The 27,913-nt window shown below is 30.3% G+C and overlaps 1 protein-coding gene and 1 long non-coding RNA gene across 3 annotated transcripts; both read left to right on the top strand.

The window, feature by feature from the left end:
* Positions 1-22,244: 22,244 nt before the first annotated feature.
* LOC128161124 (uncharacterized) lies at positions 22,245-23,774 on the top strand. The gene is made up of 2 exons (XM_052824360.1): positions 22,245-22,579; positions 22,682-23,774. The coding sequence occupies exons 1-2, from the start codon at positions 22,245-22,247 to the stop codon at positions 23,439-23,441; spliced, it is 1,095 nt and encodes a 364-aa protein (XP_052680320.1). The 3' UTR covers positions 23,442-23,774.
* Positions 23,775-24,176: 402 nt separating this feature from the next.
* Positions 24,177-27,459, top strand: LOC128160128 (uncharacterized). Of its 2 annotated transcripts, XR_008240242.1 has the most exons (8): positions 24,177-24,557; positions 25,254-25,324; positions 25,574-25,719; positions 25,949-26,041; positions 26,405-26,535; positions 26,808-26,868; positions 27,047-27,137; positions 27,395-27,459. It is a non-coding gene; the product is annotated as an uncharacterized LOC128160128 (long non-coding RNA). The 2 variants fall into 2 exon arrangements; XR_008240241.1 differs by having other exon boundaries at positions 24,177-25,324.
* The last annotated feature ends 454 nt before the right edge of the window (positions 27,460-27,913 follow it).

The following is a 27,913-nucleotide window of genomic DNA, read 5'->3' as shown; positions in this document are numbered from 1 at the left end:
AACAATCATTAGTTATAGGAAATCTTCATTAATAAAAAATTTACACCCCCACGTGGAAACCCATAATTTTCATTTTAACGTTAAAAAGTCAGTATAGTAAATCACTCAAATAAATCTAAAATCTTTTTTGATTAATATTTGCACTCTAATTTATTCTTTCTTACATTATTGCAAAGAAAATGTCACCATTATTTAAAGAAAAAATCCCATAATTATTAAGTTTGACCCCCATGAGGAAAACCCATAATTTTCATTTCAAAGTTACAAAATCAGTATAGTTAAACAGTTATGAAACTCCTAAATCTTTTAGGATCAATGTTTGCATCATAATTCCTCCCTAATGACAGTATTACAATGATATAACAATCATTAGTTATAAGAAATCTTCATTAATAAAAAATTTACACCCCCACGTGGAAACCCATAATTTTCATTTTAACGTTAAAAAGTCAGTATAGTAAATCACTCAAATAAATCTTTAATCTTTTTTTTTATTAACATTTGCACTCTAATTTATTCTTTCTTACAGTATTGCAAAGGAAATGTCACCATTATTTAAAGAAAATATCCCATAATTATTAAGTTTGACCCCCATGAGGAAACCCATAATTTTCATTTTAATGTTAAAAAGTCAGTATAGTAAATCACTCAAATAAATCTAAAATCTTTTTTGATTAATATTTGCACTCTAATTTATTCTTTCTTACAATATTGCAAAGAAAATGTGACCATTCTTTAAAGAAAAAATCCCATAATTATTAAGTTTGACCCCCATGAGGAAACCCATATTTTTCATTTCAAAAGTTAAAAATCAGTATAGTTAAACAGTTATGAAACTCCTAAATCTTTTAGGATCAATGTTTGCATCCTTATCCCTTCTTAATGACAGTATTACAATGATATAACAATCATTAGTTATAGGAAATCTTCATTAATAAAAAATTTACACCCCCACGTGGAAACCCATAATTTTCATTTTAACGTTAAAAAGTCAGTATAGTAAATCACTCAAATAAATCTTTAATCTTTTTTTTTATTAACATTTGCACTCTAATTTATTCTTTCTTACAGTATTGCAAAGAAAATGTCACCATTATTTAAAGAAAATATCCCATAATTATTAAGTTTGACCCCCATGAGGAAACCCATAATTTTCATTTTAATGTTAAAAAGTCAGTATAGTAAATCACTCAAATAAATCTAAAATCTTTTTTGATTAATATTTGCACTTTAATTTATTCTTTCTTACAATATTGCAAAGAAAATGTGACCATTCTTTAAAGAAAAAATCCCATAATTATTAAGTTTGACCCCCATGAGGAAACCCATATTTTTCATTTCAAAAGTTAAAAATCAGTATAGTTAAACAGTTATGAAACTCCTAAATCTTTTAGGATCAATGTTTGCATCCTTATCCCTTCTTAATGACAGTATTACAATGATATAACAATCATTAGTTATAGGAAATCTTCATTAATAAAAAATTTACACCCCCACGTGGAAACCCTTAATTTTCATTTTAACGTTAAAAAGTCAGTATAGTAAATCACTCAAATAAATCTTTAATCTTTTTTTTTATTAACATTTGCACTCTAATTTATTCTTTCTTACAGTATTGCAAAGAAAATGTCACCTTTATTTAAAGAAAATATCCCATAATTATTAAGTTTGACCCCCATGAGGAAACCCATAATTTTCATTTTAATGTTAAAAAGTCAGTATAGTAAATCACTCAAATAAATCTTAAATCTTTTTTGATTAATATTTGCACTCTAATTTATTCTTTCTTACAATATTGCAAAGAAAATGTGACCATTCTTTAAAGAAAAAATCCCATAATTATTAAGTTTGACCCCCATGAGGAAACCCATATTTTTCATTTCAAAAGTTAAAAATCAGTATAGTTAAACAGTTATGAAACTCCTAAATCTTTTAGGATCAATGTTTGCATCCTTATCCCTTCTTAATGACAGTATTACAATGATATAACAATCATTAGTTATAGGAAATCTTCATTAATAAAAAATTTACACCCCCACGTGGAAACCCTTAATTTTCATTTTAACGTTAAAAAGTCAGTATAGTAAATCACTCAAATAAATCTAAAATCTTTTTTGATTAATATTTGCACTCTAATTTATTCTTTCTTACAGTATTGCAAACGAAATGTCACCATTATTTAAAGAAAAAATCCCATAATTATTAAGTTTGATCCCCATGAGGAAACCCATAATTTTCATTTCAAAGTTACAAAATCAGTTTAGTTAAACAGTTATGAAACTCCTAAATCTTTTAGGATCAATGTTTGCATCCTTATTCATCCTTAACGACAGTATTACAATGATATAACAATCATTAGTTTTAGGAAATCTTCATTAATAAAAAATTTACACCCCCACGTGGAAACCCATAATTTTCATTTTAAAGTTAAAAAGTCAGTATAGACAAGTAAATCACTCAAATAAATCTAAAATCTTTTTTGATTAATATTTGCACTCTAATTTATTCTTTCTTACATTATTGCAAAGAAAATGTCACCATTATTTAAAGAAAAAATCCCATAATTATTAAGTTTGACCCCCATGAGGAAAACCCATAATTTTCATTTCAAAGTTACAAAATCAGTATAGTTACACAGTTATGAAACTCCTAAAACTTTTAGGATCAATGTTTGCATCCTTATTTCTCCTTAACGACAGTATTGTAACAATGATATAACAATCATTACTTATAGGAAATCTTCATTAATAAAAAATTTACACCCCCACGTGGAAACCCATAATTTTCATTTTAACGTTAAAAAGTCAGTATAGTAACTCACTCAAATAAATCTTTAATCTTTTTTGATTAATATTTGCACTCTAATTTATTCTTTTTTACATTATTGCAAACGAAATATCACCATTTATTAAAGAAAAATCCTATGATTTTGAAGTTTGACCCCCATGAGGAAACCCATAATTTTTATTTCAAAGTTACAAAATCAGTATTGTTAATCAGTTATGAAACTCCTAAATCTTTTAGGATCAATGTTTGCATCCTTATTCCTCCTTAATCACAGTATTACAATAATATAACAGTCATTAGTTATAGGAAATCTTCATTAATAAAAAATTTACACCCCGACAAGGAAACCCATAATTTTCATTTCAACGTTAAAATGTCAGTATAGTAACTCACTGAAATAAATCTAAAATCTCTTTTGATTAATATTTGCACTCTAATTTATTCTAACTTACATTATTGCAAAGGAAATGTCACCATTTATTAAAAAAAAGAATCCTTTAATTATGAAGTTAGACCCCATGAGGAAACCCATAATTTTCATTTCAAAGTTACAAAATCAGTATAGTTAATCACTTATGAAACTCCTAAATCTTTAAGGATCAATGTTTGCATCCTTATTCCTCCTTAATGACAGTATTACAATGATATAACAATCATTAGTTATAGGAAATCTTCATTAATAAAAAATTTACACCCCCACAAGTTAACCCATAATTTTCATTTTTACGTTAAAAGTCAGTATAGTAAATCACTCAAATAAACCTTTAATCTTTTTTTATTAATATTTTCACTCTAATTTATTCTTTCTTACATGACTGCAAAGGAAATGTCACGATTTATTAAAGAAAAAATCCTTTAATTATGATGTTTGACCATCATGAGGAAACCCATAATTTTCATTTCAAAGTTACAAAATCAGTTTAGTTAAACAGTTATGAAACTCCTAAATCTTTTAGGACCAATGTTGGCATCCTTATTCATCCTTAATGACAGTATTACAATGATATAACAATCATTAGTTATAGGAAATCTTCATTAATAAAAAATTTACACCCCCACAAGTTAACCCATAATTTTCATTTTTACGTTAAAAGTCAGTATAGTAAATCACTCAAATAAACCTTTAATCTTTTTTTATTAATATTTTCACTCTAATTTATTCTTTCTTACATGACTGCAAAGGAAATGTCACGATTTATTAAAGAAAAAATCCTTTAATTATGATGTTTGACCATCATGAGGAAACCCATAATTTTCATTTCAAAGTTACAAAATCAGTTTAGTTAAACAGTTATGAAACTCCTAAATCTTTTAGGACCAATGTTGGCATCCTTATTCATCCTTAATGACAGTATTACAATGATATAACAATCATTAGTTATAGGAAATCTTCATTAATAAAAAATTTACACCCCCAGAAGGAAACCCATAATTTTCATTTTAACGTTAAAAAGTCAGTATAGTAAATCTCTCAAATAAATCTAAAATCTTTTTTGATTAATATTTGCACTCTAATTTATTCTTTCCTACATTATTGTAAAGAAAATGTCACCATTATTTAAAAAAAGTCCTATAATTATGAAGTTTGACCCCCATGAGGAAACCCATAAGTTTCATTTCAAAGTTACAAAATCAGTATTGTTAATCAGTTATGAAACTCCTAAAACTTTTAGGATCAATGTTTGCATCCTTATTCCTCCTTAACAACAGTATAACAATGATATAACAATCATTAGTTATAGGAAATCTTCATTAATAAAAAATTTACACCCCCACGTGGAAACCCATAATTTTCATTTTAACGTTAAAAAGTCAGTATAGTAACTCACTCAAATAAACCTTTAATCTTTTTTGATTGATATTTGCACTCTAATTTATTCTTTCTTACATTATTGCAAACGAAATGTCACCATTTCGTAAGGAAAAAATCCTTTAATTATGAAGTTTGACCCCCATGAGGAAACCCATAAGTTTCATTTCAAAGTTACAAAATCAGTATTGTTAATCAGTTATGAAACTCCTAAATCTTTTAGGATCAATGTTTGCATCCTTATTCCTCCTTAATCACAGTATTACAATAATATAACAGTCATTAGTTATAGGTAATCTTCATTAATAAAAAATTTACACCCCCACAAGGAAACCCATAATTTTCATTTTAAAGTTAAAATGTCAGTTTATTACTCACTTAAATAAACCTTTAATCTTTTTGAATAATATTTGCACTCTAATTTTATTCTTTTTTACATTATTGCAAAGGAAATGTCACCATTTATTTAAAAAAAAAATCCTTTAATTATTAAGTTAGACCCCATGAGGAAACCCATAATTTTCATTTCAAAGTTACAAAATCAGTATACCGGTAGTTAATCACTTATGAAACTCCTAAATCTTTTAGGATCAATGTTTGCATCCTTATTCCTCCTTAATGACAGTATTACAATGATATAACAATCATTAGTTATAGGAAATCTTCATTAATAAAAAATTTACACCCCCACAAGTTAACCCATAATTTTCATTTTAACGTTAAAAAGTCAGTATAGTAACTCACTCAAAAAAACCTTTAATCTGTTTTTTTATTAACATTTTCACTCTAATTTATTCTTTCTTACATTACTGCAAAGGAAATTTCACCATTTATTAAAGAAAAAATCCTATGATTATGAAGTTTGACCCCCATGAGGAAACCCATAATTTTTATTTCAAAGTTACAAAATCAGTATTGTTAATCAGTTATGAAACTCCTAAATCTTTTAGGATCAATGTTTGCATCCTTATTCCTCCTTAATCACAGTATTACAATGATATAACAATCATTAGTTATAGGAAATCTTCATTAATAAAAAATTTACACCCCAATAAGGAAACCCATAATTTTCATTTTAACGTTTAAAAGTCAGTATAATAACACACTCAAATAAAACTTTAATCTTTTTTTAATAATATTTTCACTCTAATTTATTCTTTCTTACATTATTGAATATTATCACATTGCTTGTTTATAATGAATTCTTGACTATGTATGTGGGTTCGATTCCCACCCTAGGCATAATGGAACAGAAAGCTGGTGCAAAGTGGGCAGATAGCCTAGTGGCCTCGCATAGTCAGAAGGATAGAAAATTTTTTTCCTAAAACATTCAAAGTGCTTCTTGGAAAAATAAAATATCAATCACTGTATTATTTAGATTAAGTCGTGCGTATTTAATGATATATACATGTACGTTAAATTGGAAATAATAGATTAATATTATTATAATATATCTATGATAATTTTTAATATAGAAAACATGCATACGCGAAGAAATGTTCAAAATTCTGTTCCGCCTTGCTAATCTGGAATTTACTTACTATCATGCATATATAGTTCTCAACAATTTTGACAATAAATGCATATTGAGTATAACTTGAAAAATTGATGTACATAAGATTGGCCCAAAACAGGACTGAGGTGTATCAAGAGTATGCTCATGTATGGGAATATTTGCTGACGTGATTAAAGCTCTCAGTACACTAATTACACTTTTGCTATTTTAAGAAGTAGGACAAGTTGGTAGTTTATTAAGTTTATATCAACTGCGTGTAGCATTTAACACACACAACAAAGGCAGTTAAAGTAAATACTTTTTTCTTTATAATATGTATCAACAGTGTTGTGACTTGATGTCGGTATCAACAATGTAGTGACTTTGCTGTGTGCATCAACAATGTAGTGACTTTGCTGTGTGCATCAACAATGTAGTGACTATAGTGTGTGTCAACAACGTAGTGACTTTTTTGTGTGTATCAACAATGTAGTGACTATGATGTGTGTACATAAACAATGTAGTGACATTGCTGGGTGTATCAGTAATGTAGTGACATTGCTGTGTGTATCAGTAATGTAGTGACTATGCTGTGTGTACATAAACAATGTAGTGACATTGTTGTGTGTATCAGTAATGTAGTGACTATGCTGTGTGTATCAACAATGTAGTGACATTGCTGTGTGAACATAAACAATGTAGTGACATTGCTGTGTGTATCAGCAATGTAGTGACTATGTTGTGTGTGTCAACAATGTAGTATCAAAAGTGTATTGACTTGTTGTGGTGTGTGTCTAATAATGATACATATCTTTCTTTGTCTTGTTGCCTGCATGTCTGTTTTAACTCTCTCTCTCTCTCTCTCTCTCTCTCTCTCTCTCTCCTTTGTTCAATGATGTTGTTTGTATACTGAAAAATAGCAAACATATACAACATTCCTATTTTGTTCAAGCAAAATTATAGTATTTTGATGAGCAGGACGTGATGAATCTCCAGGTCTGATCTGAATATATTAATTTTAATTGACAGGTGTAAATAACGTTGATTTATTTATCTATGTAAAGAAAATAGATATTTGAAATGTAATAAAACGAAATTATGCGTCTCTCTCTCTGTTTCTCTCTTTCTCTCTCTCTCTCTCTCTCTCTCTCTCTCTGTTCAGTAATGGATGATTATTGTTTTAAAGGACAAGAGCGTACAATGCCCGACAAATCCCCCGCACCAAGAATGTTGAAATGGGATATATACAGTCATATAAAAAGAAATTTACATTTGAAAATGAACATAAGTACATGTATAGTATAAAACATCATTCTCTGACAAATTAACAAATATATATTTATACTTTGTACTTATCTCATTTGTTTTATTAGTTTATTTTCTGAACATGAATATCATGGTCTCACATCTGTGCTAGCGCTATTATTATGCGACATTGTGTGTACAGAACATGAACATTACGCATTTTTTTATCGTTATCTAGAGCGTATTAAATATTTTTTCAATAAATCTAATATTAATAGAATGTCTTGTGTGAAACAACATAATTTTTTTTAAAAAGTCGGCTAAGATTCGAACACCCTTATTCTACAAAAACTTATCCTTTAAAAGCACTTTTAGGATGGAGTCAAAATCCGTTCATACAGTATATGATCAATATTTTTGCATAAAACACCGTGCAGATTAATTTGGAAACCCATATTTGTCATGTTTACAGAATGAAAACATTTTTTTGACTCACACCATAACATTCATACTATAAACAATGCTTATAAGCCAAAAAATTATATTTTTACTGAAATTGGAAATCGTTCGTCTTTATTGCTCCACATGGGGGGGGGGGGAGTTGTTGTTGTTATACAGCGCCTTTTACGCCCCTGTCCTTTCTTTTTTTGCATCCACAATCGGCAACATTATTAAATGTAGTGACTTTCAGGTAAATTGAGTTGATTTACACACTGTAGTGAATTTCCAGTGTGTAATCACAGTGAGTCATGTGACCTAATGTAGTGATTATAAGGTGTAAATTCATGAACTTATAGAGTTAGATTTTCCTTGTTTCAAGTAGCAGAATAGTAAATAGAATCCCTATTTTACACAAAAATGTAAATATATATTGAATAGCATAACTAGAACATGGTGTAGCGAATTTCAGGTGTAAAGTCTGGTGTAGTGAGTTTCGACATTATACAAGTATGTGTGTGTGTGTGTATGTGTGTGTGTGTGTGTGTGTGTGTGTGTGTGTGTGTGTGTGTGTGTGTGTGTGTGTGTGTGTGTGTGTGTGTGTGTGTGTGTGTGTGTGTGTGTGTGTGTGTGTGTGTGTGTGCGCGCGCGCGCGCGCGCGCGCGCGCGTGCGCGCGTGCGTGCGTGCGTGCGTGCGTGCGTGCGTGCGTGCGTGCGTGCGTGCGTGCGTGCGTGCGTGCGTGCGTGCGTGCGTGCGTGCGTGCGTGCGTGCGTGACTGAATGTCTTCTCTGTATGTTTGTTCCTTGAAAAAGAAATAAATTATATAAAAAAAAAACAAAAAAAAACTTATTATAAATAGACAACTTACCCGTTATGAGTTTCAACTCCGTATAACAAGTTCAATAACTCGTATAATAAATAGATTACAAATTCGTTTTAATGAGATCCTAACTTAGTATAAGGACCCAGTTAAAATATTCTAATTAATCAAAATTGACTCTTGTCGGCCTCTGTATTTACTACATTGATTTTGCTCATAAAATGGTTTCTGGAATACAACAGTAAACATATACCATCAAGTAGATAATCAAATCAAAGGACTATGTACAGTATGGTCTAATATTTACCCCAAATTTTAACCAATTTTAAATAATGTCGTATAACTATCTTACTCTTATTTTTAAAGCGCTTGAAAATGTCTCTATAGTATGAATATATTAGCTGAAATTAGGACAAACATATTAATCTATCACAACCTTTCTGTAAAATCAGCATTGAAGTATATACATGTAGTTTTTTGCCCCTTTTGGTATTTCTATTGGGTTTTTTTAAACACAAAATTGCACTTAAACAAACTATTAAACAGTTTCCATTTTGCAGATATTACTCATATAAACTGCAGATTTCAAATCCCTGCTAGGAAAACAAAACAAGCTATATCAATTACTTATTATATCAAATTCATTTATTAACCTCGTTTGTCATGGACTGACTTTTACGGGTTTGCTTTAAGCAGTTTTTTTTAAAATTGAATTTTGACACATTTTTATTACGCCATCCAACAACGCAATTAGGTAAGTTTATTGTGTTTTTTTTTTGTTTTCGTCCGATCAAACTCATTATGTAATGAGAATTTTGATTCATTCATTATTTCTACAAGTAATGTCACTGGTGAAATTGTGAAGCAACCGCGAATAATAGTAACCATCTATTATAAATCAAGACATATAACATTCGGCGAGAACTAGAAATAAATGTTTGAAAAGCAATGGCAAATGAAATAACAGAAGTGATTCAACTGATATCTGCTTCATTTTATAATTCAAATTTGCATTGGTATTTATTCCTTTACATTCGTTGATGTTCCAAAACATACAAACATTATCGGATTATAGTATGTCCGATATCAAATAGTTGAAATAAACCGTAATTATCAAAGATTATAGCCTTTAGAAATCAATCAGTCTCAGGGATACAATATTTTTTTTAAATTTTCCAAAACCTTTAATTTTAAAAACTGTGTAGGAAAAGGGTTAATAAAGCATAAAAAATAAATATTAATCAATGAAAATATTAAAGACATTATGTATTTTTTGCTAAATAACGTCTTTAAAATTCAAAACATTACTTAATTTCATAACACAAGTTTTAATCCGGTCTATAAAATTCAGACTATAGAGCTGATGTACGTGTTTTATCGTCGGACTGTCCTATGAAAATAGATCCGGAAATATATCATACGGATTTATAAAATCAACTGTATTACAGATCGGTTGTTAAATGAAAATAAATATGAACTATTATTTTAATAACCAACAATTTATTTAAGAAAAAAAAATACCGAACATACATGTTGTTGAATCATAACGCAGTAGAGGAATGTCTCTTCGGCTTAAATGAGTATGTTTTCTAATTTAACTATGCATCGAATGAAGATCGTTGCATATTTAGAAAACTTGATGGATTTCCTGAACGGGCAAATGTATCATTAACAATCGATTATCTTAAATTAGATTTGACGATTTTATTACAAACACTACGGACGTTCAATTAATCCAATTTGAAAGCATATGTAGGCCTCCACGTATATTTATGAAGAAATCCACCCGTATTCTCAAAGCTAATATTTTCGATATCGAAGGAAAACAAGTACCATAGGGCTTAGGCTAACATGTCAGAGTCTCATCTTTGCATTTTAAGCTTCATTTTAAAGTCTAAACTTAACTTTGAGACTCCTGTGACCCTGCTTTAATTATTTGATGCTTGAAAAACATTTAATAATGAAAATGTGTGTGTGTGTGTGGGGGGGGGGGGGGTGTTACAAGAGCCAGAAAAATCTCAGGTTATTCAAACTTTAGCTCCAGGGGCCAAACATTGTAAACTTTTGGTAATAAGAAACCTGTCAGGCCTTTATTACTCAATCTTTTAATTCAATATTGCCAAGTGACAATTTACCATGTAGTTTTCAAAATAAAGTTAAAATTGTTAATAAATGGATGACAACCAGGAAGTACCCGAAGTAAAAATACATGATGAATATATGGTCATATTAATCATTGTCTCTCCCCCTTTCCGATAGAAAGCATCAACTTCTGCCCCTTGGCAATGGATTTCACAATTTAACATAGACATTATAACAATGCATGACTTTATCTCCCACGACTGTGATAGTACACCAAAAAAAATAATTAATAAATGAACACATTTAGGCTATATGGTCCCCACCTTTAGGTCTGAGCCCCTGACCCAGGAACCATAAATTTCACAATTAAGGTAAAAGAGTTCATAGACATCACAACCATGCATTTAGTTTTTCTCAAATATATATGGGAGTAGAGAAAAATGATTTTCTTAAATCATATATATTTTAACTATATAACAATGTTTGCCCCCTCCTAAAGCCTAAACCCTTGTCTTAGGGACCATAAATTTCACAATTTAGGTTGATTACTTCGTTGACATTATATCCATGAATTTAGTTTTTCTCAAATATATATGGAAGTAAAGGACAAGATTTTATACATTTCCACCATATGGCTATATTGGTCCCACCATAAGGCTTGAACCCATGTCCCAGAAGTCATGAATTTCACAATTTAGGTAGAGGAGTTCGTAGACATCACAATCATGCATTAAGTTTTTTACAAACATCCGTGGGAGTAAAGAAGATTTTCTGAGATTTCATACATTTTCACTATATGGCTATATTGGCCCAGCCGTAAGGCCTGAATCCCTCACTCACGAGTTATAGATTTCACAATTTAGTTAGAAGGCTTCATGGACATCATAACCATGCATTTAGTTTTTATCAAATGTATATGAGAGTAGAGAAAAAGATTTTCTAAGATTTAATACATTCTAACTATATGGCCATATTGGCCCAATCCTAGGGCCTGAACCTCTGACCCAGGGAGGCCATTAATTTCATAATTTTGGTAAGGGCTTTATGGACCTCATAACTATGCATTTAGTTTTTTCCTCACATGTGTGGAAATGGAGAAAAAGTTTTCTAAAAATTCGGCTTTTTTAATTAATATTTGACTCTGCCTATGGCGCCACGGGGGTGGTAAAGTGATGAATTTTACAATTTATATTTTTCTTACCATGAAAATGCTTCACATAAAAAATGGTAGCAGTTGGCTTTGTAGTTTTCAAGAAGAAGTTAAAAATGTAAAATTGTTAACGGACGAGGCACGATGCACGACAGACGAAGTCCAATATCGCAATAGATCACCTAAATGACTCAGGTGACCTAAAAATCAAAATTTATTGGGAGAAATATGCTGCCGTGGTTGAATACTACAGTACCGATCAGACTCAACCCAACAGAAAGTAAACCACAACTAAATCCTGGGTTTACTTTCTGGCTTTACTCGGGGTTTACTTGGGGTTTACTTGAGTAGACCCAGAGTAAACCCATAGTAAACCCAGAGTTGACACAGAGAGTAAACCTGGTCAGAAGTGTACCCAGAAAGCAGACGCTAACTGTGTATTAGAAATATACAAGAGGCAGGAATTAGGCAGTGGGATGGTAAGATAACAGACAGGTCTGTTTCACACTTCAATGCGTAAATTTAACCTCAATAGCAATTTCCAAGTAAACCCAAAGTAAACCCCAAGTGGACCCAGATTTTCAAAAAGTAAACCCCGAGTAAACCCAGAAAGTAAATCCAGGGTTTAGTTGGGGTTTACTCTGGTGGTAATCTGTACTGTATAAAGTTATATAAAATTTAAATACAGTACCCGCAACGTTATTTTTTACAAGATAAACGATAGGATAGGATTCACGCACGATAGGATAGCATTAACGCACGATAGAACAGTATACACGCACGAAAGGATAGGATTAACGCACGATAGAACAGTATACACGCACGATATGATAGGATTGATACACGATAGGAAAGGATAAACGATGTTCATGATAAACGTATGATCGCTTTAAACGATATTTACGAACAAACTGATAATGGCACAATGTTATTTACGTGGAATTTCTTTTTAGTAACAATTGCCGAGTTGTTAATCATCGCTGCATCATTTATAGAATGTATAAAAATGACCAGTTAATTTTTTTTCCAACTAAAATTATGAGCTTTAATGATCAATAAATTTTCTGTAATGTTAAAATTGTTTTCATTACCGAACACCCTAGCCGATCGCCTCCAATATTTCAGCTCGAGATTAAATCACTCGGAAAATAGCGGGTTTAATTATATAAATCCAACTCTTGTATAAAGTAAATATAAAATCTTTCATAAGTACATTTCTTTCTGTATAAGAAAACGATGCATTAAAAACGAAATATTACAGACAAGTTAAATAAATATTTACGCAGATACACATTCCGCGTATACGTACGATTTGTTAACATTGTTTTCATTACCACACACCCTAGCTGATTGCCGAGAACATTTCAGCCTGAAATAAAATAACACACGGAAAATAACGGGTTCAAAATACAACTCGGGTTTTAATTAAATATTAATTATATCATAAATAGTTGTGTTTCTGTAAAATATTATATTGCATAAAAGTTAATGTTTACGCAGGTATACACTCTGCGTACGATTTAATATATTCGATATACAGGTAAATATGTGAATTACAGTCAAGTCGTACCCAACCCGACTCGCACCCAAACCAACTCGTACCCAAATGGTCAGGAACTACCCAAAACTATGTGGTTCACTCGAGTCCTAGTCCTAGATCTCAGTGTATTTGAATACGGGCAGATCAATATTTATTATAAGAAAATAAAATGAATGGCTTTTATTCGTATTTTGTTATGTTTTGTATATTATCGATAACATTAATATGCGAATTGTATAACAAATTTAAAAGAATTTGTTATAAAAATCTAGTATACTATAGTTTTGTACATGAATGCGAACGGATCAAAGAATGATTATGAGCAGGTTAACTATCATCAATTAAAAATAAAATCAATTGCTCTATGTGATTCCACAAAATAAACATGCTGCTCATAATTAAGAAGAAAGACACATTTTCATCACTTTTGGAAGATCAACATGCTTCATAACATGTGAATGAAAACTATTGTATTTTATTTTCTTAGTATAAATATATTTTTCCCGTGGGTTCGAGTTGACTAGTGAAGTCGTACTCAAATATTTGGGTACGAGTTGGTTTGGGTGCAAGTCGGGTTGGGTACGACTTGACTTGATTCCAAATATGTTACCTTGTTCCTAAGAACTTCGTTTTTCATTTTCAATGTTAATAGATATAATTTACATATAATATTGGTTAATTTTGATCTAAAAATTTTAAAAATTAGTATCCTGACGGAATGTTGGATAGGATTTTACAATTCTTGTTCGGTAAATATTCGTATCCGGCGCACCGAACGGATAGCAACTTAGTAATTGATTTACTTGCTTGTGAAAAGGCACGAAACGATTAACACGATAGGATAAACGGAAGAATTGTTGAAATTAAACGATAAACCTGATAGGATTAACGCACGATAGGATAGGATTAACGCACGATAGAACAGTATACATGCACGATAGGATAGAATTAACGCACGATAGAACAGTATACACGCACGATATGATAGGATTGATACACGATACGATAGGATGGGATTGTAAAAAATACCGTTGCGGGTACTGTATAAGATGGTATATTTTTGTTTAATCTACTACAAAATGACAGGTTTATATAATTTGTATTCACCTCATAGCTTTATAAGGCGACATGGTCTTTCTGACGTCATCAGGGGAAGTAAGCCACATTTGTCGATGTTCATGTTCCTGATCTAGTGATCCTGGTCGATTGTGGTACGGGCATTTTGCATAAAACGTATTTAAAAAAACAAACACTGCCAGTCCTATCAAATGGCCACGTAGGAACTACATATAATTCCTGTAAATAACTCAATATGCTCATGATATCGTTTCATATGTCTTATACAAAGCAGCAGAAACACGGTCAATGGTTTTGCGTACCTTTTAACCTATTTAAAAAAATTGTTTAAAATCATCATTTTGCATCTTAGAAGGTCTAAAGTTGGAAATTGGAAGTATTTTACCAACGTTTTGATCTCATTACACAGAAATTAAGTGTTGATCAATGATATTACCTTGAAATATTTTATTCATTCCCGAGTCCATCAGGACACTTTTTTTTGGAGCGGGACACCTACTCCTCTACATAAGACTCAGAAGGCTTCATGGACGTCATAATAAAAATATGACTCTTTGGATTATATTATAAGTTTATATTATTTCATATTAATTAACACAACGTATCTTTTAATACACCTTTTAAATCAACTCTTGTTATTAAAACAAAAAAATATATATATCAAGATTTAAAATTCAGCCTGCTACGGACACCGAATGTTCTCTTTGTGAAAAAAAACCCTAAACCATTGTTGTGACTGGTATCTATAACTCACAATCACAACTCTGGCTTGTTGGTGGTGATTTCTGTTAACATGCATCAATTGCTTGTTTTTTTTGCTCTTTTTATGTGACTTTAATATTCATATCTTTTTCAAGGATACTGGCTACAAATATTGACGACACCCTCATATTTGTTACCTACTTTGTTCAGTTTTTTTTTAATTCTCAAAGTTCAAAATATTTTTCATGCACATTATCCATAGTGCATAGTATATCAATTTTCTCTGCTTTACAGAGAAACATAATTGGAAAGCTAAGGATACTTTTTTTTCAATGAAAATTGTTTATTTTTTATTTTGCGTTTATCAAAACATAATATATCCTTTCATGTTCCTGATCTAGTGATCCTGGTCGATTGTGGTACGGGCATTTTGCATAAAACGTATTTAAAAAAACAAACACTGCCAGTCCTATCAAATGGCCACGTAGGAACTACATATAATTCCTGTAAATAACTCAATATGCTCATGATATCGTTTCATATGTCTTATACAAAGCAGCAGAAACACGGTCAATGGTTTTGCGTACCTTTTAACCTATTTAAAAAAATTGTTTAAAATCATCATTTTGCATCTTAGAAGGTCTAAAGTTGGAAATTGGAAGTATTTTACCAACGTTTTGATCTCATTACACAGAAATTAAGTGTTGATCAATGATATTACCTTGAAATATTTTATTCATTCCCGAGTCCATCAGGACACTTTTTTTTGGAGCGGGACACCTACTCCTCTACATAAGACTCAGAAGGCTTCATGGACGTCATAATAAAAATATGACTCTTTGGATTATATTATAAGTTTATATTATTTCATATTAATTAACACAACGTATCTTTTAATACACCTTTTAAATCAACTCTTGTTATTAAAACAAAAAAATATATATATCAAGATTTAAAATTCAGCCTGCTACGGACACCGAATGTTCTCTTTGTGAAAAAAAACCCTAAACCATTGTTGTGACTGGTATCTATAACTCACAATCACAACTCTGGCTTGTTGGTGGTGATTTCTGTTAACATGCATCAATTGCTTGTTTTTTTTGCTCTTTTTATGTGACTTTAATATTCATATCTTTTTCAAGGATACTGGCTACAAATATTGACGACACCCTCATATTTGTTACCTACTTTGTTCAGTTTTTTTTTAATTCTCAAAGTTCAAAATATTTTTCATGCACATTATCCATAGTGCATAGTATATCAATTTTCTCTGCTTTACAGAGAAACATAATTGGAAAGCTAAGGATACTTTTTTTTCAATGAAAATTGTTTATTTTTTATTTTGCGTTTATCAAAACATAATATATCCTTTCTTCTATTAAAAAAAATATTTTTCACATTTCCATTTTCATAAATGACATTTATTAATTCTTATTTTTACGGCCAAGGATGGTAGTTGGCTTAAAGCTTTAATTTCGTCACAGCGAAGATCGGGTTTAATCAGTTATATATTGTACACACATTAAGCAACAATATGTACATGTATGTGTGTTAAACATAGGGAAGTCGGTTAAAAATAACTCCATCACGCTTTAGTCAGTCAGTGTTTGGTTGATTTTGCAATTGAACTAAGCGTGATAAAAACCTAACAATCAAATATAATGATATATAAAATGTGTTTTCTAGAAATTCCCAAAACATTCAAAACAAACTTTGACAATTTATTTTAAATTTCATTAATGGATTTTATTTTAAAGAATGTGTAAAATCCGCTGTTTCTCTTTTTAGATCTCTTGATCATTCGTGACTTCGCCTGTTATATAAATCGGCAATATAATAAAAAAAATGATCAGAAAAGGAAATATATTTTTAAAAACAATAAGAAATAATATTACCAAACCTCAGTTTTGGAAATCAAATCGATTGGGGAAAGAATAGATTCTATTTTTATTTAAGGAGAATATTTCATTACAAAACGTTTTTAAACAAATGTTTTATTTTATTGATTTATACAATTTAAACACAAGGGCGACAACTTCTCATTGACGTTATTAATTTTGATCTATCAGTCCTTTTCAGACGAAGAGTTTACTTAAATGTATTGAGTATTGTATTCAAGTGCATTAAAATTAGTTATAATATAGTCATAACACATTCAAAAACATTTAAAAATCGTTAAAACATCGGAAACCATAGACACATAAAACATCATAAACGGTACATATTGGATACTTACATTATTTAAAGCGTTTATATGTTTTATTTTGTAAAGGCGATACTTCAAGCTTTTTATACTTTTTTTTTTAGATTTTGCAAGCCTATCAACTAACTGTTACTACGTCATTGTGTTTTAAAAGATTAATTAAAACTGCAACAAATGGAACATTGACGATCGAATAATCTGTTTTGTGGACACATCGTAATTAATCTAAACGCAAAAAGATCATGCATTATATTTAGGATGATTCATTTACAAATTAAAAAAATGTAAAAAGCAACATTTATAGCACACTGCTGATATTGGAACAATAATGTGAGAAGTAAAACAAAAGGAAACGAACATGAGCAGATTTTACTAGAAAATGTAGATCGTGAGCAAACTTCCGATCTTATGGTAGACTTTTTTCATACATGTATTAGAAAACATTTATCATTATGAAATACAATGTAATGAAGAAGAAATTTGAATTGTTGAGCTTTGTAAAAAGTACGGAATAGATATGTTATATTTGGAATCATTAAACTTTAACAATTTGAAAGTATTATTTAGTGCTTAAGAAATTTTGATATTTCAATAAATGTTTGTTCTTGTTTCATAGTTATCTTTTTGTTGATGCAACAAGCACTTTGATATCCCATTTCCCATGAAATTGCTCATTTAATTCCATAGTCCCCTTATCACTAGAACACATTATTTTATCCTCATTCAATGAATAAAAAATATGCAAAACGGTTTGCCGTGTGTTAATAATTTGCTGGAAATTCTCAAAAGTATTGTTAAAAATGGCATATAATGTTAGCATACGAAATATAAAAATGAAAAATAAATCCATTTTTAAAGAGAGATAATCCATTTTTCGAGTAATTACAACTTAGACTTTACCAAGAAATCATGAAAATGAGGCTAAAACAAATAGAAACCAACAAATTTAGCAAAGGCGGAGTGGAAAGAGGTTAATAACAAACACAAGAAAACGTTCGTCCGCCAGGTCTGTATGTGTGAGGAAAGGCAGTGTGACGCACCGCGGGACCGGAATTTTAATTGTCTGATGTTTTTTGGTCAATCTCTGCCTTTCCGATTACATTAAACAAAATAACCATTAATTTATATCACCATACACTATTTAGGAAAACTTTAATTTATTTTTCAAAATCATATTTAATTTGACTCTAAAGGCAAACGAAAAAAAGTCTCGTTGTTGACAATGTGCATTTTATCCTTCCATGAACAACTAGAACAAAAGCTAGAGCGATGTGGGGTTTTTTAAATCAAAATTGCGGGTTTGCTTTAATGATGTCATTGATATTTTAAATTTGTTGTGATTTCTCATATAATCTGTTTAAAACTCTGATTTTAAGGATACAAGTAATACTCTTACGCACTTAATAAATTTTTTTATCTAAAACGTTCGTAAAGAAATAAGTATTCATTTCGAGTTTTTATTTCTTAGATAATGAACATATATATTTGACATATGGTGTTTTGGTTTCGGTTTTTTTTCCGTATCAATCTGCTGTTCTTTAGACATACATGTAATAGGTTAAGATAATCAGTCGATGCTATTATTAGATCTTTCAACAAGCTTCAAAAGACATCAAAGCTTTAGAAATTTGCATGCTTTAAGTAACATTAAAGACATTTTGTATTTTAAAAAAGAAGATAAAATACGTTTATTTATATTTATTGTTTAATTAAAATCATTCAACATTTTGGAAATGAGGTTCATATCAAAGTCATCGAAAAATGTGCTTCTTGTCTAGCACCGGTTAAAACACGTAATTTCTTTGCCGGAACAATCTTCATAGCATTTAAGTTTCTCATATCATATCATATCGATTTCGTTTTTATTCATGATACTTTTATGTCGCTTGCAAAAAAACCTTTTTCTTTATTTTTTGCTCTGTATTGCAACCTGATAAATATAAGGGGGCATTTCATAGAAGAAATATTAGAAATATTCATACTTTTGAATAAACAATGATTTATTCATGAATCTCGAAGTGTAAATTTAATTATTTGAGAACATGTGCTGCAGAAATAGTTTTGGACTAAATTGACCTACAATTTCCAAAATTTTGAATAAGCCACTCTTACAGTATTGTTAAAATTCGTGCAAACTATATAAAACACGTATTTTAACAATGTTTAGAGAGCGGCATGATAATAATACTGAAAATTATTGTATGAAGTCAACTTATTGAACATTTTGCACTTAAAAACTCTAAAAGAGTTGTCCACACTCATTAGAAATTAGTAAAAATTGTTGTTTTAAAACGCTTAACTTATCTCCTTCATGTATACGCACAAATGCATGATCTTTTTTAATCTTGTTAAATTTAAATTAGTTTATCAAAGTAAGATGTATTTCCGATCCATTTATGAATACAGTAAATGTATATAAATTATCAAATATTAAGTTAACATTCATCCCAAAGGTTTTTTTTTTCTTTAGAGACAAGCATAGTAGAAACAAATATTAGTTACCAATTGTCAAGTTCCATTATATGATCACAGGAATAAGTTGCACTTAGTGTAATCATTATTTTTTAAACATTTATACTCAACCTTCATGTCCCTAGGATATAAACTTGACACATGGAAAGAAGTGTATAACGCCACAACACGTTGCTTTCCATTTAGTCATCAATCTATTTCTTTTTTGACAGATAACTTATCTAACGTTCAACATTGCAGTAATCAAGAATAAATTTTATGCCTCAATAGACAAAACAGAGTATCAACAGAAATATACAATCTGGCGCATTTTTATTTAGCATTTTGTTAAGCTGAGATGTTTAATGTAGCCATATCAACTGCATATTATATATAGATTTGAAAATACGCTAACTACTAAATAATTAAAAGCTATCATTTCATATTTTTGCAGATATTTATTTTCATACTTGCTGAGACATGCCATTTCGCCTGAAAGTAAACCCAAGTACCCAATTAAAATTGTATTGAAAGGTGAAAAATTAGTCTGCTGAATTTATATCGAGAAAGGAATTTTCATCAGATTTTGATTGACACAAAAACAATACAAGTATAAATGTGAAAAAAGATCCCAGGAAGATTTTAAAAGACGCAGGTGGTTGCATTGTGTGAATTTTTTTATTTACTGTTTAATAATGAATTGTTATAGGTGCTTTTTTAAGCAACGTATTTTGACATGGTTTGATATTTTTCTTAACTATTTTCACAGCGTAAACGTTTTGAAGATCGGATTTAAAGTTTGTAAGTTCGAGAGCCTCTGCAATAATATGAACAGATACATCTTCATATAAGTCTTATATACATTGTTTTATTCATAAGAATTAAAAAAAAAGATAATCACAAACCGTGAATCATCTCAAAAATCCACTAAACGAAATACAAATTCAAAGAAGATCAACACGGACCTCTAAATAGATAGAGATAGGATCAGGTGCCTAGGAGGAGTGAGCATGATTTTATGTAGTTGTCGCAAGTTCTGTTTTAATTCCAAGCGTTTTTTAATATTTTACGCACGTTTGACAAGTAACACAGCCTTCTCTTCTGTTGATGTAGACGGTTTTTACAGTTAGAAAAATTAAGAGTCGGATATTTCTTTAAACAGAGAATGAAAATTTTGTGGAATATAAGTTATCCCTAATAGCCATCCACCTTTTGAGGACAAACAGACTGATTAAGCTATCCTACATAACATCAATAGTTAATAATTCAGCTATTAATTCACAGTGATTTCTTGTAAAAAAAAAATCTATACATTTATCTTTGCAGAATAAAAAATATTAATATAAATAGATGCATTATATTTGCATATGTGTTGTTAAACGTGATGAAAAATTCACTTTAGCTTTCCAAAATGTGTAGTTGGTAGAAGTGTTTCCACTATGAACAAGTGTTTGTAAAACCCAACATATTTCCAGTCTTTTTTGTCACGGTATTTTTGCGCGATTGTGACAACTTCACGATTTCCAATCAAATAATTTTTTTGTACGTGTTTTTGAATAAAACCGTCAACACGCTCTGTAGAAAGAGCTATTGCAACTGACTGAGGTTCACTGGAACATATGGTGACAATTATCGGAAACTAATGACACGATATATAAATATATATTTATATATATAGCATTGCCAATTAGTTGTTTCTATAAGGTATATCACTCGTCACGTTTTGATTACATTACGCCCATTATTATTATATTTAAAATGAGTATGATTTTATTTATGCAATCATCATAGAAACATTATTATTTCATTATTACACAATATTCAGAAGTAAAATAAACAAAAATAAAAATAATATAAAAAATATACAAAACAGTTAATAGGGGAACTACTTTTAGGTGTAGAAGGTTTTTAAATGAAAGGGACAGAATCACGCATTTTTATGAAATTTCAAAATACATTTCTTTTTTCTTTACTTTATTCATTACGCACATTTTTATCATTTGATGGGTTTGAAAACATTTTATAGATTTTGCGTGACATGTACAATATAAATATTGATAGAGTGATAGTTTTTGGCAAAACATCTTGCAAATAGATAGAACAAGTCTGAACATTTTAAGCCAAATTTCACGAGAATTTTACCCTTGAAGCCCTCTATCAAAATTGTTTCATTACTGACTCCTTTATTGTATTATATTAAAATAATACTGAATACATAACTAGAAAAACCAATTAAGTCTTTAGCTATTTGGTGATTCTATTAGCTATGTGGTGATTCTATGGTGATTTTGTGATAAACAAAACCTCTGGAGTTTAATTTTTCAACAAACTGAAGGTTCCTTTGTCCGGCCAAGGCGCGGTGAGTTAAACTCATACTAACATTCCAATGTCTAACCTACAAAACAATAACATAAACACAAAAAAGAGAGCGCTACAGGACAGTATGGATTCCACTGATGGAAAAGAAAACGGCGGTCCAGAAGGATACCAACTTAATGAGATTATGTCAGGCATATCCAATATTCTAAACACTCTTGCAAATTTCATGTTGAGACTAGACAGTCAAGGTCGTCAAATGGACGAACTCGCAAAAGAAGTCCAGGGTCGAGATGGCATTCAAGAGCGTCTAGAGCTAGTTCAAGAACAAGCTAATGATACTGTTTATTCTGTAACTGAAATAAATAATTCACAAGAAATTATGTCCAGAGAGATTAGCCGCCTCAAAGACTATGTCATTAAACTAGAATTTAGGGTTAATGTACAAGAGAAACAAATTCTTGAATTAAAATCTCGTTCAATTGAAAATAATGTGATAATAAGTGGGCTCGATAAAAAACCAAACGAAAATCTGGCAAGCGCCGTAAGGGATGCTTTTATGCAGGAACTGGATCTAGGCGTGGAAGAAGTTGATTCGTTCCATATTCTCAACCTTTTTAGACTGGGAGAAAAAGACCCTACGCACAAGAGAAAATATCCAAGACCCATCTGTATCCAGTTTGGATATAAAACTCACAAAGACAAAGTAATGAGTAGAGTGAGGGTCTTGAAAGAAAAGAAATCCCATATCCGATTGGCTGTCCAACAACCCGAAGAAATACGCAAAAAAAGGAAACGTATGTACGATATCCAAAAAAAGTACTCAGCCAAAAATGTAGAAACAAAAATAAAAGGAGACAAACTGATTTTCACCAAAAGTGGAAACGTTTATCGGGACAAAACAGGAACTAGACCAACAGCCGAGGAAGTCATCTCAGGTGACCAGGTGAAGATAACGGTAAACAAGGGCAAACACATTGAAGACAACCAAAACCGGTTCGAGTCGCACGCCACGTCAGTGAATTCGTACAAACAGGTCAAAGAGTCGCTGATCGAAATACTCAGGCTGCCAACAGTATCCAGCGCAAGTCACAATGTGTACGCCTACCGGTTCGCAGGCAGTGATGGTATGGTACATGAGGGTTCTGAAGATGACGGCGAGCATGGGGCGGGGAGAACTCTGCTTAGCGCCATGAACGACAACGGAATCCAGAATGCGCTGATTGTGGTCTCCAGATGGTTCGGAAACAAAATCGGTATGCGTCGCTTCACCCATATCGTTGATGCGGGTTTGAGCGCCGGGAAAAACACAAATCCGTCCTAGCCAAAATGTGTTGACGTTGAATGCAAGTGCGTAAGCACTGCTACATACATGTACTTACATGCGAGTTTTTCTCTTCGACATTCCGTTCACTGATGTAATCATATTTTACGTGCTTTGGATTTATTAATTAATTCTTCAACTGATTGAAATTGTATTTATCTATTCATATATATACTTTTTTTGTATTTATCTACATGTATTAATTTTCTGAAACATGTTTTTGATTTTTCAAAACATTCCGGAATTTAATGAGCTACTTTTTATCTACCCGTGAATTGATTAATTTACTCATAATAGAGATACTCATTTTTTGTATTTCCGAATTTACTAACCATGCTTTTGATGTTTTTTTTTCTTCTTTTTTTTAAACAAAATTACAGTCCGGAAATTTTTTGGTCTCTGGGCTTGTTCGGTTTTGTATTCCGGAAGTATTTGTATCGGTTCTACTCTATTTTTACCGCATACATACCAACATCCGGTTTGATTTGCTCTAACGAGGTATGATTTCTACCTTTTTTTTATCCATTTCTATTTGTTTATTAAACCTTACATATTCAGCCACTAGTCCTTAGGTGGTAGGAAATGCATTCTCCTTTTCCGAGTTAATTATTGACTGTGTTTTTTTATTTTTTTTACACTATTACTAGATTGATACACAGGAAAAATGTCCACATGTGTAAAATATGTGTATAATTTTACACATGTTTTGCACATATAATGCATGTGTGCAACACATGTTTTAAAATTTATATGTTGAACACATATATTATACACGTGTGTAACATATACATTTTACATATGTTTAACACATATATAAAATAATATATGTTCAATACATGTTTCAAAGAACATATACACGAAAAAAAAAATGTTTAATTTATTATTTATTTTCATGACTTTCACCTATATTTATGCATTTATTAGTAAATACTTGTAAAATTAAAATTTATTTAACAAACTTTTGCCGAGTAACTTACAAAAAATTTATTAGTTAACCAATTCCGGATTTAAATCGCGATTGGCTTTAATTTTGTCGTTTGCAATCATACGTCATTTTTTACGTCACGGGAGCAGAAGATGTTGAATCATTTACAGATATTCGATTTGAGGCTAAAGGTAAGGTTTGTCAATCATCATCTTATTCATTTATTTGTATTGTAAAATTATACAAATGTTGCTGGTTACACAAGTAGTTATTTTACAACACGTGAAGTAGCTCAGAGCTTGTGTTCTTCAGGAAAATTCGGGTTGAAAACAAGAAACCTGTATTGTCAACGATCGATGCTTATCCAATCTACTTAGGTGAAATTGATGAAAGTTTTTAGATGAAATGTAAAGGCAAATACGGTGATTTAATGTTTATATACACATAAAGTTATATATACTACATCTGTTATATGTAAACGGTAGGTCTGTCGGTAAACGTTTTCCACAAAGCTTCAATTAAGCAGTTGTAGCCGAAAAGAAAGCAGATTTATAGACAGAACAATGCTTGAAAATTAAGCGAACATTAATTATATGTTTATCAAATGTATTTTTATTTAGATCAGACACATTTTAATCTTGAAAAGTGAAAGTAGAATAAACTAGAGTAAAGCTCGTTGCAAAGTAACGAGCAGGTATTCCATAAAACTTAAAGCAGCAAGTCGAAAGTTTTATATAATTTTGTTGTTGTTGTTGTTGATATATCAAAACTGAAAATTAAATTGATTGTTTAAAATGTTACTTATTATGCAACAAGTTGCTAAAATGTTCAGTCGGTTACTTAATATATATTAAGTGAGTATGCTAATTAACACACTTTATTTTCAGACAGGTCACAGAAGACATAAACTAACCCGGTGGATAGCAGGGATATGTCTCTCTAAACTGTTTATGCAGTTGTAAGTATTATAAGTAAAATTAAGGTTTTTTTTATCTTCAAAACTGTTGCTTGACTTTCATTTGAAAGTATTTATGATTTAAATTTTGTAAAAGAAAATCATTGAAATTTTCATATTAATTCTAAATGTCATGTTTTAAGTGGTTTTTATTATTATTAAACATGCAATAATATACCTGCAATGTACTATGATATGCAACTTATTGTATATAAACAACTATTGTGTGAAATTTCTTTTTTTTTGTTGTAGAAAATGGCTATAGTACAAAGGCTACCAATATTTGGTCGGTCAGGAAGTCCGAAGACATGGAGTAATGAATTTTTCAAGATCCATACATTCTTCTTGAGTTCATAGACAGTTCTACACTGCAGCTGGTATAAAAGTGACAAATTATGGTAATTAAATCTGAATACGTAGAGTTCTGACTGTATTGTTAATATTAAGAATTTCTGTATATTGTACCGTAATTTTTAAGAGTTGAAAATCTAACTTTTACAAATATTTCAGGTTTAATTAAAACAATATTATCATAATATGTCTGTTTTCCTCCTCAAAATTAAATATTTATTTTATGTCGTTTTAAAAACCTCTGATGATTGTATTAAGTTGGTATTACTATTTTAGAAAGAACCCAGTCCACACATGAATTGCTAAGGTCAATGCACTGAAAAGAAGGAAGTTGAAGTTAGATCGACATAGAGATGGCTAGTTTTTTAGGTTAGTTTGCCAGTTCTGTTGCAAAAATATGTGCAGTATCAGAATTCTGTTAAAGCTGCTTGGTATCCACTGATGGCTGCATGTTTGTATAATTATTTATTTAATTATCTCAGACTTCTTAAAATTGCTGTTAGTTTTTAGCAATCAACAGCAATTGTAACAATTATTGTATAACATGTACATGTACTTGCAAAACAGCAATATAATTCTGAAAATCTGGATATTTCAGTTTTTATAGTTTTAAAAATGGTAATTCTAGGATGTACAACAATGGCTTTTCTTACATGTGTATACAGTGACTGATTTAAACAAATATTTGTTTTATAGTTTTAATATTGAAAGTCTGATGTTTATTTTTCTTAGCTGTTCCACTCTACAATGGACTAATTTGAGACCCTCTCCCCCTGGATGGCCTGTGCAATTAATTCAGACAATTCACTCCACCAGGAAAGAGTCCTGTGGACATGAGGAGAAAGAAGATGACATTAGCACTTGTAAGTCTGATTTTGTAATATCATGTGTATGATATACTAATATATTGATAAAAATCAACAATACTAGGCATCTTAAAAGTGTCAGATCTAATGTATAGATACTATTGGCTAACGACTCAAACGATTGAACTTAACATGCAACCAGTTGCTTCTTTTGGACATAATTATGTACAAATAAAGTGCATCATGTACATGTGTATAATATATATAACTATTTATTGAATTATACTTTATAAAAGAATTTTGCTTATTTTTTTTTTCATTTCTTTCAGAGGTTATTCCTAACAAAGAAAAAGTTTACCGAATGTTAGAAGTTCTGGCCAGAGTTTAAAGGTGAGAATTATAATTATATTATATACATGATTGTATAGTAATAACTACATGTATGTAAGTTCTGCTAGAGAAATACATGTATTAAAATTTGATTCTCACATGACAATTTAATTTATATCTTCAATCTTTGAAATATACCATGACTATATATTAACTTGAGATTTTTTTCTGTCACCAGAGTTCTATGTATTAATAAAAAAGACAACAGACGAAACATCTGGGAGCTTCTGCAGAAAAAAGAAGAAAGAGGAATTAAAGGTTACCAAGAGGTAAGTTAAAAAATTGTTGTGATATCACTCTTTTACAATATTAATATATATTCTGACCTAGATTACCAGGTATTTATCTAATATATTTCTGTATGAATTCTGGTATTGAATCTATATAATGTGATATTATAGGATAGTGTAACAAGTGCACATGTATACTGTAAAACAGAGACATGGAAAATAATAACTAATGGTGTTAAATATGAAATAGAATCAATACATAATTGTATATGTGTAATTTTTCTTTTTATTTACAGGAACAATGAAGAGAGAAATGAATTGTTACATGGCAATGAAGAATAAACTCCTGAGAACAAATTAATGAAGTTTTTGTTATTATTTTTTTTATATGCCTGGTATACATCGGCAATAGTATACTGATGATCTATACATTGATATCAAGGAATAGTTTGCAATATGAAGCACACTGTACGTAATATATTTGAAATGAAAGCTTAATTACTGAAAATTGCTAACAAAAAATTATATATAAATTTCATATATAAGATACAACACATATATTACACATATAGAATATGTGTTTTACACATATAAAATATGCTATGTTTAATTTCACACATGTTTGACACATATTAAACACATGTTAAACATGTGTGGAATTAAACACTTTTTATATGTGTGCTCTTTTTATGTGTTTTACACGTGTAAAATATATATGTAAAATATATGTTAAACACATGTTGCACACATGTGGACATTTTTCCTGTGTAGGTTGCAGGATTGTAAATTTGCACTAGCGTTTGCATAGGATATTA

Source organism: Crassostrea angulata, chromosome 8 (assembly GCF_025612915.1).
Source record: "Crassostrea angulata isolate pt1a10 chromosome 8, ASM2561291v2, whole genome shotgun sequence".
Classification (NCBI taxonomy): domain Eukaryota; kingdom Metazoa; phylum Mollusca; class Bivalvia; order Ostreida; family Ostreidae; genus Magallana; species Magallana angulata.
Note: the sequence above shows the minus strand (reverse complement) of the source record. Positions and strands in the feature narration are given on the sequence as shown.